The 14,837-nt window shown below is 37.3% G+C and overlaps 2 protein-coding genes across 5 annotated transcripts in view; one reads left to right on the top strand and one right to left on the bottom strand.

Moving 5' to 3' along the window:
• Positions 1–2,192: 2,192 nt before the first annotated feature.
• On the bottom strand, positions 2,193–9,037 carry PSMD10 (proteasome 26S subunit, non-ATPase 10). 2 transcript variants are annotated; one of them, XM_033106536.1, is made up of 5 exons: positions 8,867–9,037; positions 6,665–6,763; positions 5,639–5,785; positions 5,378–5,544; positions 2,193–3,157 (listed from the first exon to the last, which is right to left on the bottom strand). In XM_033106536.1, the coding sequence occupies exons 1-5, from the start codon at positions 8,978–8,980 to the stop codon at positions 3,004–3,006; spliced, it is 681 nt and encodes a 226-aa protein (XP_032962427.1). In that variant the 5' UTR covers positions 8,981–9,037; the 3' UTR covers positions 2,193–3,003. The 2 variants fall into 2 exon arrangements, with proteins under 2 accessions (XP_032962427.1, XP_032962436.1); XM_033106545.1 differs by having other exon boundaries at positions 5,457–5,544.
• The window catches only part of ATG4A (autophagy related 4A cysteine peptidase), a 63,200-nt gene continuing 55,126 nt past the window's right edge, over positions 6,764–14,837 (top strand). Inside the window, exons 1-2 of one of the 3 annotated variants that reach the window (XM_033106528.1) lie at positions 6,764–6,901; positions 9,103–9,276. In XM_033106528.1, the coding sequence (XP_032962419.1) occupies positions 6,880–6,901; positions 9,103–9,276 (196 nt within the window). In that variant the 5' untranslated portion in view covers positions 6,764–6,879. Of the gene's footprint in view, positions 6,902–8,767; positions 8,870–9,102; positions 9,277–14,837 lie in introns of those variants that run through there. The other 2 variants (XM_033106523.1, XM_033106516.1) reach the window with 2 other exon arrangements.

The following is a 14,837-nucleotide window of genomic DNA, read 5'->3' as shown; positions in this document are numbered from 1 at the left end:
TTTGATGAACTTCCAGTAAGAACTAGCAGAACTGGAAGGGAGCTTTGAGATCAATGGTATTCAACCTTTTCCAATCCCAGTGCAGCTGAGGGTGATAACACACACAACGGCTCACTTGCTAATGTCGGGGTGGAGGTGAGAGATGATGCAAAATTACATTCTTGGTGGGGATGACAGAAGGGGTAAATGTCATTTTAAAAAGCTGGGTCATTCCTATACATCTACAGCCAATCCCCAGAGGAGAATCCCTGAGTGAAGAGAGGTCAAATAATCTGCCTGAGTTTGTACAAAGTCCCCAAGTTCTTTGATTCCTAGTGTAATGCTCCTTCAACTGCACCACGCTACTAATTTCAATGAAACAAACCCAAGTTTTAGTAATAAAAGGTTGTTTTATAATGTCTGTGTGCTGGGAAACAGGTCTCAAAAAAGGTTCAAACAGATCAATAAAGAATAATACCACTTGTTTTTGCAGCAGTTTTAAAAACAAAACAAAACAAAAAGAATTCAGAGATGCTAATGAAGTTTCCAGGGAACAAAAAACTTCCCATAAATCTAAAGAAAAGTACAGGGGTTGGCGGGGGTAGAGTGTCACAACTAACAGGTTATTATCAAAATGCCACAGTGCCTTCCATTTGGTCCAGTTTTTGAGTAGAGGCAGAAAGAAAATGGATCAGGGTCCAGGAAAGCTAAGTTTTAGTGTTGGTTGTTTCTCTAGCTCTGGGTATTTTCTCATCTGTAAAATGGAGATGATTTCTGCCTTCTTAAAGGCTACAGTGTTATAGAACTATACTATTGTAGAACTCACATCTCCTGACAATTGATTCAGTATTTTTTCTCTTGACCAGTGATTCTTAATCTTGTTGAGATTCTGACGAAAGTTATAGAACCCTCTTCCCAGAAAAATACACATATCAATTTCTACATCCAATTTTAGGTAGTCAGTAGAACTGAGGCTGGAGCCATAAACCCTGAAGTGAACAGCTCCCACACTGTATCAGACTTGCTGACAGACTGATTTCAGGGTTGGGAGTATAACAGGATATATAAAAGGAAAGCAGCAGAAACAGCCAGGTAATGAATTCACCACAGTTGATATAGAAGTAAATCAATATACTGGGGACATACAGTTAAATTAAGTCAAAGATTATAAAGTAAAAGGCAGATTTACCTTGCATCTCACAGAACCTCACTGAAATTGTGGATTCCCTCCAATAGATATTTAAGAATGTAAAATTTTCCACTGTTTTCATTTACCTATTTTTTTCCATCTTATATTCTCAGTTAAGCTTTACAATTAAAATTGTCATCTTTCTTAAGTGCATTTTGGAAGTAACTTTTCAAACCTGCTGGCCTTGAATCAACTTCATCTCTGTCAGCTTTCCTCTAGGGAACAGGTAACAAGCTGATCAATATCTGAGGCCATTAATATCCTTAGTTTATACCAATCAGTGATTTAAATATTGTCAAGAAGCCACTTCATTTAAAATGCCAAGAGCCTACAAATTACCTGAGGCTTGCTTCCATCTGTATTGCTTAATAAAGAACTAGGATGAGTTTTCTTTTCTACCACAAAGCTTATTACTTCAGACAATGAACTCAATATTTATGAAGAGTAAATGCCTTCAGTCCTAACAGGCCCTATTAGATACAACTTTAATTACACTAAAAAATATTGGAAAGAAATTATTTCCCCTATAATCAATTCTATCCCTAGTATTCAATAAACAAAGTTCAGTTCCATTAAGAAGATGCTTCCCTGATTCATATTTGTGAAGATCAGCACTCAAAATATTTATGCAAAATGGGTTTGCATATCAACAACACAATTCGTGTCTACAAAACTGATCATTAAGTCTCTGACCCCAAATTAATGTTAACTTTGTTGACTCACTTACTTTAAGCAATATTTGCAGCACAAAACTGAAATTAAAAAAAAAATAATCTGAAGAGTCACTTGGAGGTCATTAGATTTTATAGTAGTAATCATTTAAGACAGCTCCCTAAATTGAGTTCAAATTTACACTTATTAATTTCCTTTTGCTCCATATTTAATTAGCAATTCAGAAGATTACATTTTTAAAGATTTTAGCTACAGTTCAAGCTTCACTAATTTTATTGACTCTGGAGTTACCAAAAACTGAGAATTGTCTTTATGAAGGAAGGACTTTAAGGCTTAAGTGGGTGTTTAACTGATTTGAAAGAAAAATTGGGAGATTCTCTCAACATTTTATTTTTTGTTTTTGAAATACAAAACACATTTTTGTTACAAAGCATGTTAACAAGCTTGACATTCTTTTCAATACAGGATGACTTCATATAGGTACTTAAAAACTTCATTTTTAAAAACAGCACATTTTATGGAGGGAAATATTAATAGCTCATTAATAAGACACATGGGTACATGGGCTATCATTTTTTATTATTTTAGTGTTTATGAATGACAAACTTGGATAGCAGGCCTTCCGACTGAAAATTTGGTCCTCTAAAATATACAAGTATTCCTCCTGTAACAAAAAATAAATTAAATGTACTATTGAAAAATCAGAAATGTATTTGGTATAGGCCTCTGAGTGAGCTTGAAAAACAAGTTATGATGTGTTTCAACTGTACAGAAGGAACATTCTGGAATCTACCTAAAAACATTTGGCAGAACAACTGGCCTGATGCTACTGGAGTTATTCTGCCTCAGAGTGGACTGACAGAGGGTGCGTGAGAGGGTACTGCAGACTCACAATGGCCACAGAAACACTCAAAACTAACCAAAATTCAATAGAGAACAATATACAATAATAGAACAATCTCAACAGTTATTCAGTGTCTGGAAAGCAGATTGTAAGCTTAGAACAAATACCTCAGCAGGAACAATATTCAAAACATGTCTAAGACTTTGAAGGTGAAAAAAACGTCATTATTCATAGATGATGTCTTGTGCTTAAGTACATTAGTTTCCAGGACACTGGGGACAGCCACAAAACATACAAAGTAAGAATAATGCCAAGCTTCTTAACCTTCCACCATTTTCTTGAGTGCTAAACCCAGACCCCCTCTGGCTACTTGCAGGGGTGTCTTTTCTTCTTTATTCTCAATGTAAATACTTGCTCCATGAGACACCAGCAGTTTTGCTTCTTCCACTCTCTCCTCGTCACAGGCTAAGTGTCTGCAATTGAGGACCACAAAGACCCATAAATCACTAATTCTCTGTAATGGCTAGGATTTCCTGATAGGTACTCTAAAGTGCATATTATCAGGTAGTGTAATATTGGGAAGTTATTTAATTAGGAAAGGAAAATCAATTTTCATGGGGAAGAGTGTTTATAAGTTAAAATTCAGTGAAATAGCCTTATAATATCAGATCATAAATCGTAATTCTGGCCCTACTGCAATAGGAGGGATCTAAATGCCAGCCTAAGAAACAAATCCTTTACTTTGTTGAGATTAGAAGTAATTTGCACCAAACACATGGAATCATTCAGGGTTAGAATTCAGAAAACAACAATAAAAACAAAACAACAACAAAAAAACACAACCAGTTCATAATCTGCTAATAGGAATTTTTATGACTTATATTTTGGAAAAGCAGTTTAAAGGAGTTTAACTCATCTGATCCCTATATCCACCTTAAAAGTTAGCAAGGTATTATTATCATCATTTTACAGTTGATCTTGTGACAGAGGTGCCTATGACGACATGGCTGAGCAATAACTGAGGGAGGGAACCTTGTTAGGCACTTACAGTTTGTCAGCCAGGCTATTAGACACTTTACATGTTATTTTATTTCAACCTCCCAACAATCTACCGAGGAAGGAATTATTATCCTTATATTACAGATGAGGAAATTAACTCAGGAAGGTTAAGTAATTTTTCCAAGTTACTTAATGTAAGTATTTAATCTAGGTGGTAAGTGGCTGAGTTTGTAAATCCTAGGCTCTTCCCAGAGCCCTATACTGCCTGACTTCTACATCTCGCCAGGCCATCCCGAGTTTCTGGCTATGGAGTAGCGGGCAATATGTAAGTCTTTCGAATCGGAGTCACTCACACTACAGAAAAGATTTTTAAAACTAAGTGTTAAGAAAACAATGTTTTCAAAAAGTCAGTTTAAAGTCAAATTAGAAAAGGTTGGATCTCACTTTGGACTACAAAGAAGACTCACAGAATTTCTGGTTCAAAAAAGCCACCATTCAATAAGGAAGAAAAATGGCCAAGTACTGTAGAAAAAAATATCAAGGTAGAGGATGGCTTCAGGCCATACACGTAAAAGAATTCTGAATGAATTTGAGTTAAATGAAAAACAGTAACAATAATTCTCAACTAAAACCCATGGTGCAATAAAATACAGGTGAATATTTAACTAATTTCAGGGTGAGGAAAGACTTTCTAGTCATGAGGGAAGATTCATAGGTTTGACTATGCAGAAGTTGAAAACTTGCTATTTAAAAAAATCATGAACAACACGAAAAGAGAAACGGGGGAAATATTTTCAACTAACATGGCAGAAGGTTAATATTTTTACTATGTCAGGTCAAGGGTACTTAAAAAAAAAATCAGTGAAAATAAATTAACTCCCCAAAAGGAAATAGAAAGGGACACAAAAAGCTACAATTTAGAAAAGAAATGTAATTAGTCGTAGGCATTAAAAGATGTTTAACTTCCCTGATAATAAAAAATGTAAATTAAAACTATAAAATATCATTTTTCATACAACAAAAGGATATTTTCAGTGTTGGTGAGAGGGTAACAGGCATTCTCAAATTGCTGTTGGGAGGGTACAATGATATAACTCCTCTGGAAGCAATCTGGCAATATATGGCAATAGTCGTAAAATGTGTGTATTTGTTGACTCAGCAATTCTACTTCTAGAAGTATAAACTAAGGTAATAATCAGCAATATGGCCAAAAATTTTTGTACAAAGCTGGTCAGTGTAGCATTATTTACAGTAGTGTTTTAAAAATATAGTTATACAGAAATGATTGAATTATGGAACATCTATAAAATGGAATTGTACATAGCCATTCAAAAATGTTTTAAAAATATTTAATAATATTGGAAAATGCTCACGATACGCTATGAAGTGAAAAGAACAGGATGTAAAACTATATGCACAGTATGATCCAATTTTTACCAAAAAAAATGTAAAATACGCATAGTTGCATACAAAAGACTGGGAGGAAATACCTAAAAATGTTGTCAGTGGTTATTTCTGGGTGGCAAGATAGGCATTTTTAATTTTTATCTTGATACTTTTGTGTACTTTCAAATGTGTGTGCCACAAACATGTATTACATTTATAAACAGAATAATAAAAGAAATGATGTGTAACAATAAGTGCAAGAGGGCTAATGCCAGGTAGAATACAAATGACTACTACTTGTCACTTACAGAGGAGTGTTACCCTCACTGTCTTGGATGTTTGTGGATGCTTTGTAGTACAGAAGGATATGAATCATCTTCAAGTTACCCTTGGCTGCCGCCCGGTGCAATGCTGTAGCTTCATAATGGTCCTTAGCGTCTGGATTAGCCCCGCCTTCCAGTAACATGACAGTGATCTGGAAAGTCAGAGAAGAAAACAATGCAGAGCTCTATTTGTGTTTGTGTCCAGGTTTAGAACTCAAAAGAAGTCTCCTAGGAATAAAACCCTACCTCATGCCTGTTTTTGGAAGCTGCATAATGTAGGGGAGTACAGCCATTTTGATTGACAGCATTCACTTGAGCACCTCTTCCCAGAAGGGCTTTTACAATCTCATCCCGGCCAGCAGAAGCAGCGATATGAAGAGGAGACCAACCTGCCTGTAAAAGAGGTGCGCAGTACAAAAACCAGGGGGAAAAGGCACAGGGATTAATGCTAACATTTAGGTAGGGTTTACAAAGAACAGTGTGTGAATGATTTAAAAAAAAAAATAACATCCTTTTTTTCCCCCTCATTAAGCACTGCAGAAAATTTGGAAAGCAGATGTATACAAAAGAAAAGAAAAACCACTCATAATCCTATACCACAGAGATGATGATACATAAGTCTAATTCTAATGAGTTTTCAAACTAGGATCAGAGGATATAAAGCTCTGTGAGTTGCATTTTCTACAACTTCCACTTATCATTTTGTTGTCAATTTTTCTGTCATTCTTTGGAATCATGACTTTATTGGTTGCATAATATCTTATCATATGGATATACCTACTATGTCCAACTGTTCCTACATTAAATCGTGTTTATTTCTTTGCTATTATAAATATTACTTCAGTGAGCATCCTTGAAAAGGAATCTTTGCCTACCAAAAATTTTTCATCCTTATTCTTCACAAGTCTTATCCTAATAAAACCAATACTATTACAATAAATTTCTATATAACAAAAAAGATATGTAGGCCTTCATTACTCAGGCAATATTCACCAAAAAATTTCCAACATAATAAAAAGGGTCTGTAGTCTCTTAGAGGTCATTGTAATAAGCTTTGATCTGCATGTTTACCTTAAATTACAGGGTATGAGTGGCAAAACTAGTATTTTAAAATAATGAAACCACTAGTCCTATGCTTGGTCACCAGGGCCATACTGTAACTTCCTAGACATAAAGGTTACAATTCTGTTGAGCTTAATACTCAGGTTTCAGTAAACACCAGTCTGGAGTCTAAAGATAACTGGAAATTTATTAACTCTGCCTAGTACTCACATCATCTTTATCATTCACTGGCACTCCAAGTTGCAGCAAGAATTCAACAATTTCTGTATGTCCGGCTGAGCACGCCCAATGCAATGCAGTCCTGCTGTCCTACACGGGAGAGTGGCAATAAGATCAACATTTTTGAAGAGAAATAGAAGAACTAAGGCAAGAAAGCGGAACAAAATAATATTAGGGCCAGCAAACCTGTAGTTTGGAAACAAGAAATGGAAAGCACTGGATCCTCAGGTAGGTAACCTTAAACCATATTATTACTAACACAAGAGAGACCAAGGTTTTAGTAACATGGGGAAAATACATGGACGAATGTGACAATTCTGGGCAGAATACAGCCATGAAAGCAGCAGAGTAAGAAACTTGATTTCAGTGCTTTGGCAGAAATAGAGCTTTGGCTGCTTACCACTGCATTAATACATGCTTTTATGTCAGGCACTGTGCTTGGAGTTTTACATGCATCTCACTTAATCCCCACAATCCTGTACAGTGGAGATTATCCTCATTTTACAGAGGAGGAAACTAAGACTCCTCAGGGTAAGCAATTTGTCCAAGGTCACACAGCTAGTAAATGGTGGAGCTGGGACACAAACCCATCTGTCTGACTCTAAAATTTCTAGATGCTCTGGGAAGAACACATACATCTCATGAGGAAGAAATGTTAATAAAACTAGTTGACATCATCTATATATACCTTTAAAAGAAAATTATTTTAAATTGTATTACAAAACATTTCAAACACATAAAAGTAGAGGGACCATTATTGCAACTATTAAAATTAACACTAACTCTAAAAAAAAAATACTAAATAATACCGTGTTTTCCCGAAAAGAAGACCTAACTGAAAAATAAACCCTAGGAGGATTTTTCAGGAAGACATCCCCTGAACATAAGCCCTTATGCGTCTTTTGGAGCAAACATTAATATAAGACCTGGTCTTATTTTTGGGGAAACACAGTAAATAAACACTAACTCCTTCCTAACATCTAATTCCCAGTCTATATTCAGATTTTGCCAAGTGTCCCCCAAATGTCTTTTGGCAGTTGGCTTATTTCAGTTAGGATCTATACAAGGTCCGTAAGTTGCATTTGGTTATGTTTTTTAAGTCTTTTGAACTTGAATAGCTTCCCCCTTTTTTATGCCATTGACTTAATGAAGAATGGTTAGATTACTTAATTTTACTTTAACATTATTAAATTAAGTTAAAGTACTAAATATTGCCCGACCATAATGAAGAAAAACTTGGCAAAGATAACGCCATTTTCAGGTTGAGCAATAAAGGAAAGTTCCAGAAAAAAGTCTCCTGACTTCCAATTCTCTTCCCAAAGACACAAAACGGAGATTTCTAAGTATGTGACAATGTCTCACCAGCGCTTAGCACGTGGTGCCTGTCAAACAGGAGGCAATCTATAAATATTTGTTGGCTTAGTAAGGGCACCGGGAATCTTTCTAGAAACTCGGGATGAAAGCCATGAGGGTACTTTGAGCCGGGCGACAGAAAGAAACACTTCCCAAAGTCCATTCACTTTTGTTCCGCCTCTGCCTATAATGCCCATTCATCCTCCAAGGAAGTCCCGCTCATCCCGCAAGGTCTAAGCTCCTCCGCAAACCCTTTTCAATTGCCACATCTGGCTTTTCTAAGGGAGATTAAAGCAGGTCCTCGTTCTAAAAGCACCATTTAAACTTCTCTCCCGAGTTTTTGTTAACCGCAATTTGTAATCGGACATGATTTGGCGTTACTTTATTAATGTCTGCTTCTTCCACTCGGCTGTCTCCCCAACTCCTAGCAAACTGCCTGGCACAGGAGGGGCGTTCTTACACGTGTTTCACTGAATAAAATCACTTGTAAAAGTAAAGACACCCATTAAAACAAACAAAAATACAAACAAAAATACTCTCCTCTTCAGGGTATCTCAAAGATTGGACATTTGTGAAAAACGCAGGGCACATTCTACACATAGCCAAAATTCAGTGAGCTAAGTAGTGGGCCAAAACCATTTTTTTTTTTTTTTGAGGTTTGCGGGGTAGCTCCTGCCGTCCATTTCCGAGTCCTGACGCGATCCCGGGTGCGGATGAGGCGGCGGGGGCGGGAATCTGGCCTCTGGGAAACGGTCTCTTCTTGGGCCGCGCCAGGCAGCCACGTTGGGCTACGTAGCCGCCGCCGCCGCCGCCTGCGGAGAGGCTTCAGCGCTGCTTTACCTGGTCAGTTCTAGTAGCCAGGGATTTATCCGCCAGGATCCTTTCCTTCAACTCCTCCAGCTTCCCGCTGTAGGCCAGATTGCAGACCATTAGGTTAGACACAGAACCCTCCATTTCGCTTTCCCAGGATCTTGGGGCAGCGAGACCGCGGACCGCCTCACGTCGCCGGCTCCAACTGCCAATCAAAAATGCCGACAGAGCTGCACCAATCACCAACTTTCCTCATTCCTTTGCAGGGCGCCTCTGGGAGTTGCAGTTTGAGCTCAGTTCCGTGCCGGGAGGTGCCTTTGCCTCTCTCACCGACTCTGCCCCTAGCAGCGCGGAACTACAAGTTCCAGGGTCCCTCGCGGCCACCGTAGTCAAGTGGCCGGTGGAATTGGCCCAGGATGACAGCTGGAGAATGGAGTCAGGTACTGGGAGCGGCTTCGTGTGGAACCGGGGAGGGTGGTCATTGTGGGGCATTGAGTCGGCCACGCGAAATGGGTGCGGAGTCATGGCGAGAGAGTTATGAGAACCTAAAGGTCCTGTCGCACAGGGGCCCTGACCTGCAGTGGGAGGCGGAAGGGACAACAGTAGGAGCTGAGTATTACCTCCCGAGTTCGTACTGGTGGCTGTGGCTACCCTCCCCCTCCCTGCCGCCGCCACAGGAGTGGAAAGAAGTAGGGGTTAATTATTCTGACATCTCGGCGGAGAGGCATCCGGGCAGAATTCTGTCATGGCAGTGATAGCATATGACACCATAGTAAGGTGATGTGCCAGGGTGATGCCAAAGGCAGGGTGTGATGCCATAGGAGCCACTTGATATCTAAGAGACTTAGGTGAGGCCATGGCCTGGTGGCATCACAACTTGATGAGGGTAATCTTGATACTGTGGTATGCTGTTGGCCCTTTAATATCGCGGTAATAACGATGACATCGAAGCTTTGCTAGAACTATTAAGCTAATAGTGTATTTATTTATGGAAATCCCAAATAGTGCTGTAGCAGAAGAGATGCGAGGCTTCCTTATTTTTTATAGGGCATATCCATAAGCACAGTATGCCAAAACTAGCTAATGATAAGAATACTCTCCAAGAAAGAGACTGATTACATTTATCTTGTGGTGTAGAACAGAGCTTGGCAAACATTCTGTAAACAGCCAGATAGTAAATATTATAGGCTTTGTGGGCCAAAAGGCAAAATCCAGGATACTTTGTAGCTTTTTATATAACAAGAGCGAAAACAAATTTCAACAAATGTTTATTGATGAAATTCAAAATATAATAACAGTAGATAATTATTTCCTAATACAGGATTACTAGTGTGAATAATGGAATTCTTTTTTTTGGGGGGGGTCTAACATTTTGTTTAATTGGGGCTCACAGTCAGTGTTCCCTCTCATCAAAATTGTTCCAAATGTTCACCTGTTAATGCTAATCTGTAATGATATTTTACCTATTTCATCTTTGTAAATGTCTTTTTACATATATTGGGACTGCCAAATACTGATATAAATCCACAAACATTTTCTTGTCAATTTTTATCTAAATACATTTTTTATTTCAGGATAGTTTTAGATTTGTAGAAAAGTTACAAAGATAGTGCAGAATTCCTGTGTATCCCTCACCCAGTTTCCCACTGTTCCTTTTCTATTTTAACACCTTTCTTGAGACATATTTTACATATGAAATTCACCCATAAGTGTATAATTAAATGATTTTTAGTAACTTTACTGAGTGGTTCAGTCATCACCATAATCAGTTTTAGAACATTTTCACTCCCCCAATAAGATCTCTCATGCTCATTTTTGGTTAATCTTGGTTTCTACACCCAGCCCCAGGTGACCACTAATCTACTTTCTATCTGTATAAATTTGCCCATTCTAGACATTTCATCGAAATAAAATTATACAATGTGTGGTCATTTTTGCCCGGCTTCTTTTCACAGTATAATATTTTTGAGGTTCATCCATGTTGTAGCATGTATCAGTACTTCATTACTTTTTATTGCCAAATAGTATTCTATTTTATGGATATAACACATTTTGTCTGTTGACTTACTAGTTGATAGACATGTAGGTTGTTTCCAATTTTTGGCTATTGTGAATAATGTTGCTAAGAACATTCGTGTGCAAGTCTTCTTGTGGACGTTTTCATTTCTCTTTGATATATTCCTAAGGCTGGGATCACTGGATCATATGGAAAATTTATGTTTAACTTTTTAAAAAACTGCAAAACTGTTTTCCAAAGCAGCAGCACTATTTTGAATTTTCACCAGCAGTGTATGAGGGTGTCTCTTTCTCCACATCCTCACCAACATTTGTAATCGTCTGTCTTTTTATTATAGCCATTCTAAATATGTGTGAAATGATATCTCACTGTGGGTGATCGTTTGTGTTTCCTTAATGACTAATGATGATGAGTATCTTTTTGTGTGTTTATTAGCCATTCCTGTATCTTCTTCGGTGCAGTGTCTATACATATATGTTTTCCATTTTTAAATCGAGTTACTGTCTTTATTGTCTTTTTATTGAGTATGTTGTAAGACTTATTTATGTATTCTGGTTACAAGTCCCTGTCAGATGTATGATATATGGACATTTTCTCCCAATCTGTTGCTTGTCTTTTCATTTTCTTAATGGTGTATTTTGAAGTGCAAAAGTTTTAAATTTTGATGGGGTCCAATTTATCACTTTTTTTTATGGGCTATGCTTTTTTTGGTGGTGTACACGTTTTACACGTGTGCGATTTAATGATTACTAGTAATTTTAGAATTGTGTTACCATCACCACAGTCTTATTTAAAACGTTTGCATCACCCTAGAAGGAAACCTCATGTCCATTATCAGTCACTCCCTATTTCTACTCACAGCGTTAGGCAACCACTAACCTATTTTATGTCTCTGGATTTTCATTTTCTGAACTTTTATATGCATAGAATGATATAACATATGGTCTTTTGTATCTGGCTTCTTTCACTTAATGTATTATTTTTGAAGTTTATCCACATTTTAGTATGTATCAGTACTTCATTCCTTTTTATGGCTGAATACTATTCCACTGTATGGCTTAGTCACATTTTACTTATCCATTCATCAGTTGATGGGCACTTGGGTGGTTTCTACCTTTTATTTATTATGAATAATGCTGCTGTAAACATTCGTGTTCAAGTTTCTGTGCAGACATGTGTTTTCATTTCTCTTGGTACCTGTCCAGGAGTGGAATTACTGGGCCATATTGTAACTGTGTTTGACTTTGTGAGGAACTGCCAGATTTCCTACCAAAGTGACTGTACCATTTTCCCCTTCCAGCAGCAATGTATGAGGGTTTGAATTTCTCCACCTCTCTACCCACACTTGCTAATATCTATCTTTTTTATTATAGCTATTCTAGTGGATGTGAAGTGATATCTCATTCTGATTTTGTTGCTTTGACTTGTGACAACATGGGAAATATATAAAACGTGTTCTTATCCCTTGTGAGTCAAACAATGTTAGTTGTTGAAATGATTTTCCTCTAGTATTAGTTTCACACATAAGTGCTGTTTTACCTCGTAATTTTAGGTTGAATTAATTAAGAAACATCAAGTCTGCAGCAAAAGCTAATTTCCAGAGCCATTCAGTGTTTGATCAGAATGATTGAAGGCAGTTCTTCCAACAGTTTAAAAATGTAAAAGTAGTTCCTACCTTACCATACAAAAAAACATAAAGTGGACTTAATTTGGCCCACCAAATGTAGTTTGCTCATGATTGGTGTAGAACAAAAGTGTCCTGTGTGTAATAGGTATTCAGTAAATATTTATCCAGTAGATTGCAGAGGTACAGCAGGCCTGTTGTGTGGTATTCACAAAGGATTGGGTATAGTAACGTTTCACCATAATATTATATCAAGGAATTAGACTTGACTGCTACAAACAGCTGGCAAAACAACTGCAAGTGCCTCTCTTACTGAGTGACTTGTTTGGGTAATCTTCTTTTATAGACAGTGTATTGTGCTTTTATTTTATTTGATACAATGTGGCAGTTAACTTTCAATTCTGAACCCCTTAAGGCCAAGGGTGAGGTACCCCTGGACTTTTTGGAAAGCTGCAAGCCAAATAGATCTCTAAGGGAGAAGGCCACTTCTCTTTTGTCTCTGGCCCAAGTTATGGAGGAACAGCTTGCTTGCTGTTTATCTAGCAAGAGCCAAAGCGGGGGGCCTTGTTGGAGACTGACTCCTTTGCTGCTCATAAGGTTGAATGTTCTGTCTTGCCTTTTCTGCTGGTCACCTAGGTTCTAGGTCATAGAACAAGCCGAGTTCATCTTCTAGATTTAAAGAATAATTCTAAGAATAGCTAACATTTATATAGATCACATGTGTCAGATATTGGGCTTATCTCATTTAATCTTTCACAACAACCCAATGAGGTAGATACTGTTATTCCCCAGTCCCCACCATTTAAAAAATGAGAATGAGGGTATAGAGAAGTGAAGTAACATGCCTAAGGTCACACGATTTAGTAATAGTTGGAGCTAAAAGGGAAATACAGGACTACTCTCCTGCAAAGCCTTACTATTTAAATACTATAACACACTGCTCAATATTGCTGAAGAAATTATGTGTGAATGCAAACCTCAGATAATGCAATACTAATTCCTGTCAGAGCTCTTTGGACTGTAATTCTACCTAAGATTGTGGGGAAATGACATGTTTTTCATGTTCTAGAGCAACACTGTCCAATAGAATTTTGTGTGATGATGAAAAAGTTCTTTATCTATGTTACTCCAGTATGTTAACCACTAGCCACAATGAGCACTTGAAATGTGTCTAGGAGCTAAATTTTTAATTGTATTTAATTTTAATTATTTTCCATTTAAATAGCTTCATATGGCTAGTGGTTATCATTTTGGACAGTGCAAAGAGAGACAATTTCCCCCCATTTGCTTCTTTCTAATTATCACTAAATATTTTAGCCAATGCAAACATTCTTTCCATGGCGCAACTGGAAATGAATATATTCTATGGTGAAACAAACTTAAGGACATCCCCTACAGGGTATATGCAAATCAGTTAACTGTATGACAGTCACAGGAATAGGTTCTGGGTTATCCAGAATGGAACTTCTCCATTCCCACCAATTACTAGATAAAATTTGAACAACTGGCCCAAAGACCTTTTGCAATTGATTTTTCGTTGTTTGCAGATATAAGTTGTTTATATGTGGCTTTTTGCAAGCACTTGACAGTTGCCAGTTGCCTGGTTTAAGATAAGATGCTTTAATCTGTGGCTCTAATAATTTTTAAAGCACATGTTTTAATCCTACAGATAAATGTCCTTGGTATTGTATATCACTGGCCTATACAAACCTTTCCCGTTCAAAAGCTATCCCTTTATAAAACTGGCATATTGTTATAAGCTATTATAATAAGACATTTTATTTACTTACTCCCTGGGTTTTAGCTTCCACGCTCTTGTTTCAGAGCTATTTGCTTTATAAGTGGTTTCTTTCTTAACCTTTTGTTATGAATAATAAAAGACTCACAAGAAATTGAAGTGGCAAGAGTGAGTATCCTTGTTTTGTTCCTGATCTTAGAGGAAATCTTTCAGTTTTTCATCATTGCATATGATGTTATCTGTGGACTGTTTGTACATGGCCTTTATCATCATGTTGAGGTAATTTACTTTTATTCTTAGTTTGTTGAGCTTAGAATACTCAACTGTTCAACATGAAAAGATGTTGAACTTTGTCAAATGCTTTTCCTGCATCTATTGAGATGATCGTGTGGTTTTCCCCCTTCATTCTATTAATGTCGTGTATGACATTGATTGATTTGCATAAGTTGAGTCTTCATTGCATCCCAGCGATAAATCCCACTTGGTGGTGGTTTATGATCCTTCTAAAGTGCTGTTGAATTTGGTTTGCTTGAATTTTGTTGAAGATTGTTACATCTGTGTTTATCAGGGATATTGGCCTCTAGTTTTCTTGTAGTGTCTTTTTCTGGCTTTGGTATCAGGG

Source organism: Rhinolophus ferrumequinum, chromosome X (assembly GCF_004115265.2).
Source record: "Rhinolophus ferrumequinum isolate MPI-CBG mRhiFer1 chromosome X, mRhiFer1_v1.p, whole genome shotgun sequence".
Classification (NCBI taxonomy): Eukaryota; Metazoa; Chordata; class Mammalia; order Chiroptera; family Rhinolophidae; genus Rhinolophus; species Rhinolophus ferrumequinum.
This window is presented reverse-complemented; position numbering and strand designations above follow the sequence as displayed.

Excerpts from the sequence above, each read along its gene's own strand:
- PSMD10 (XM_033106536.1), bottom strand. The coding sequence starts at position 8,980 with ATGGAGGGTTCTGTGTCTAACCTAATGGTCTGCAATCTGGCCTACAGC. Across the intron at positions 6,764-8,866 it reads TGGCTACTAGAACTGACCAG|GACAGCAGGACTGCATTGCA; the intron begins GTAAAGCAGCGC and ends TCTCCCGTGTAG. Across the intron at positions 5,786-6,664 it reads CAGTGAATGATAAAGATGAT|GCAGGTTGGTCTCCTCTTCA; the intron begins GTGAGTACTAGG and ends CCTCTTTTACAG.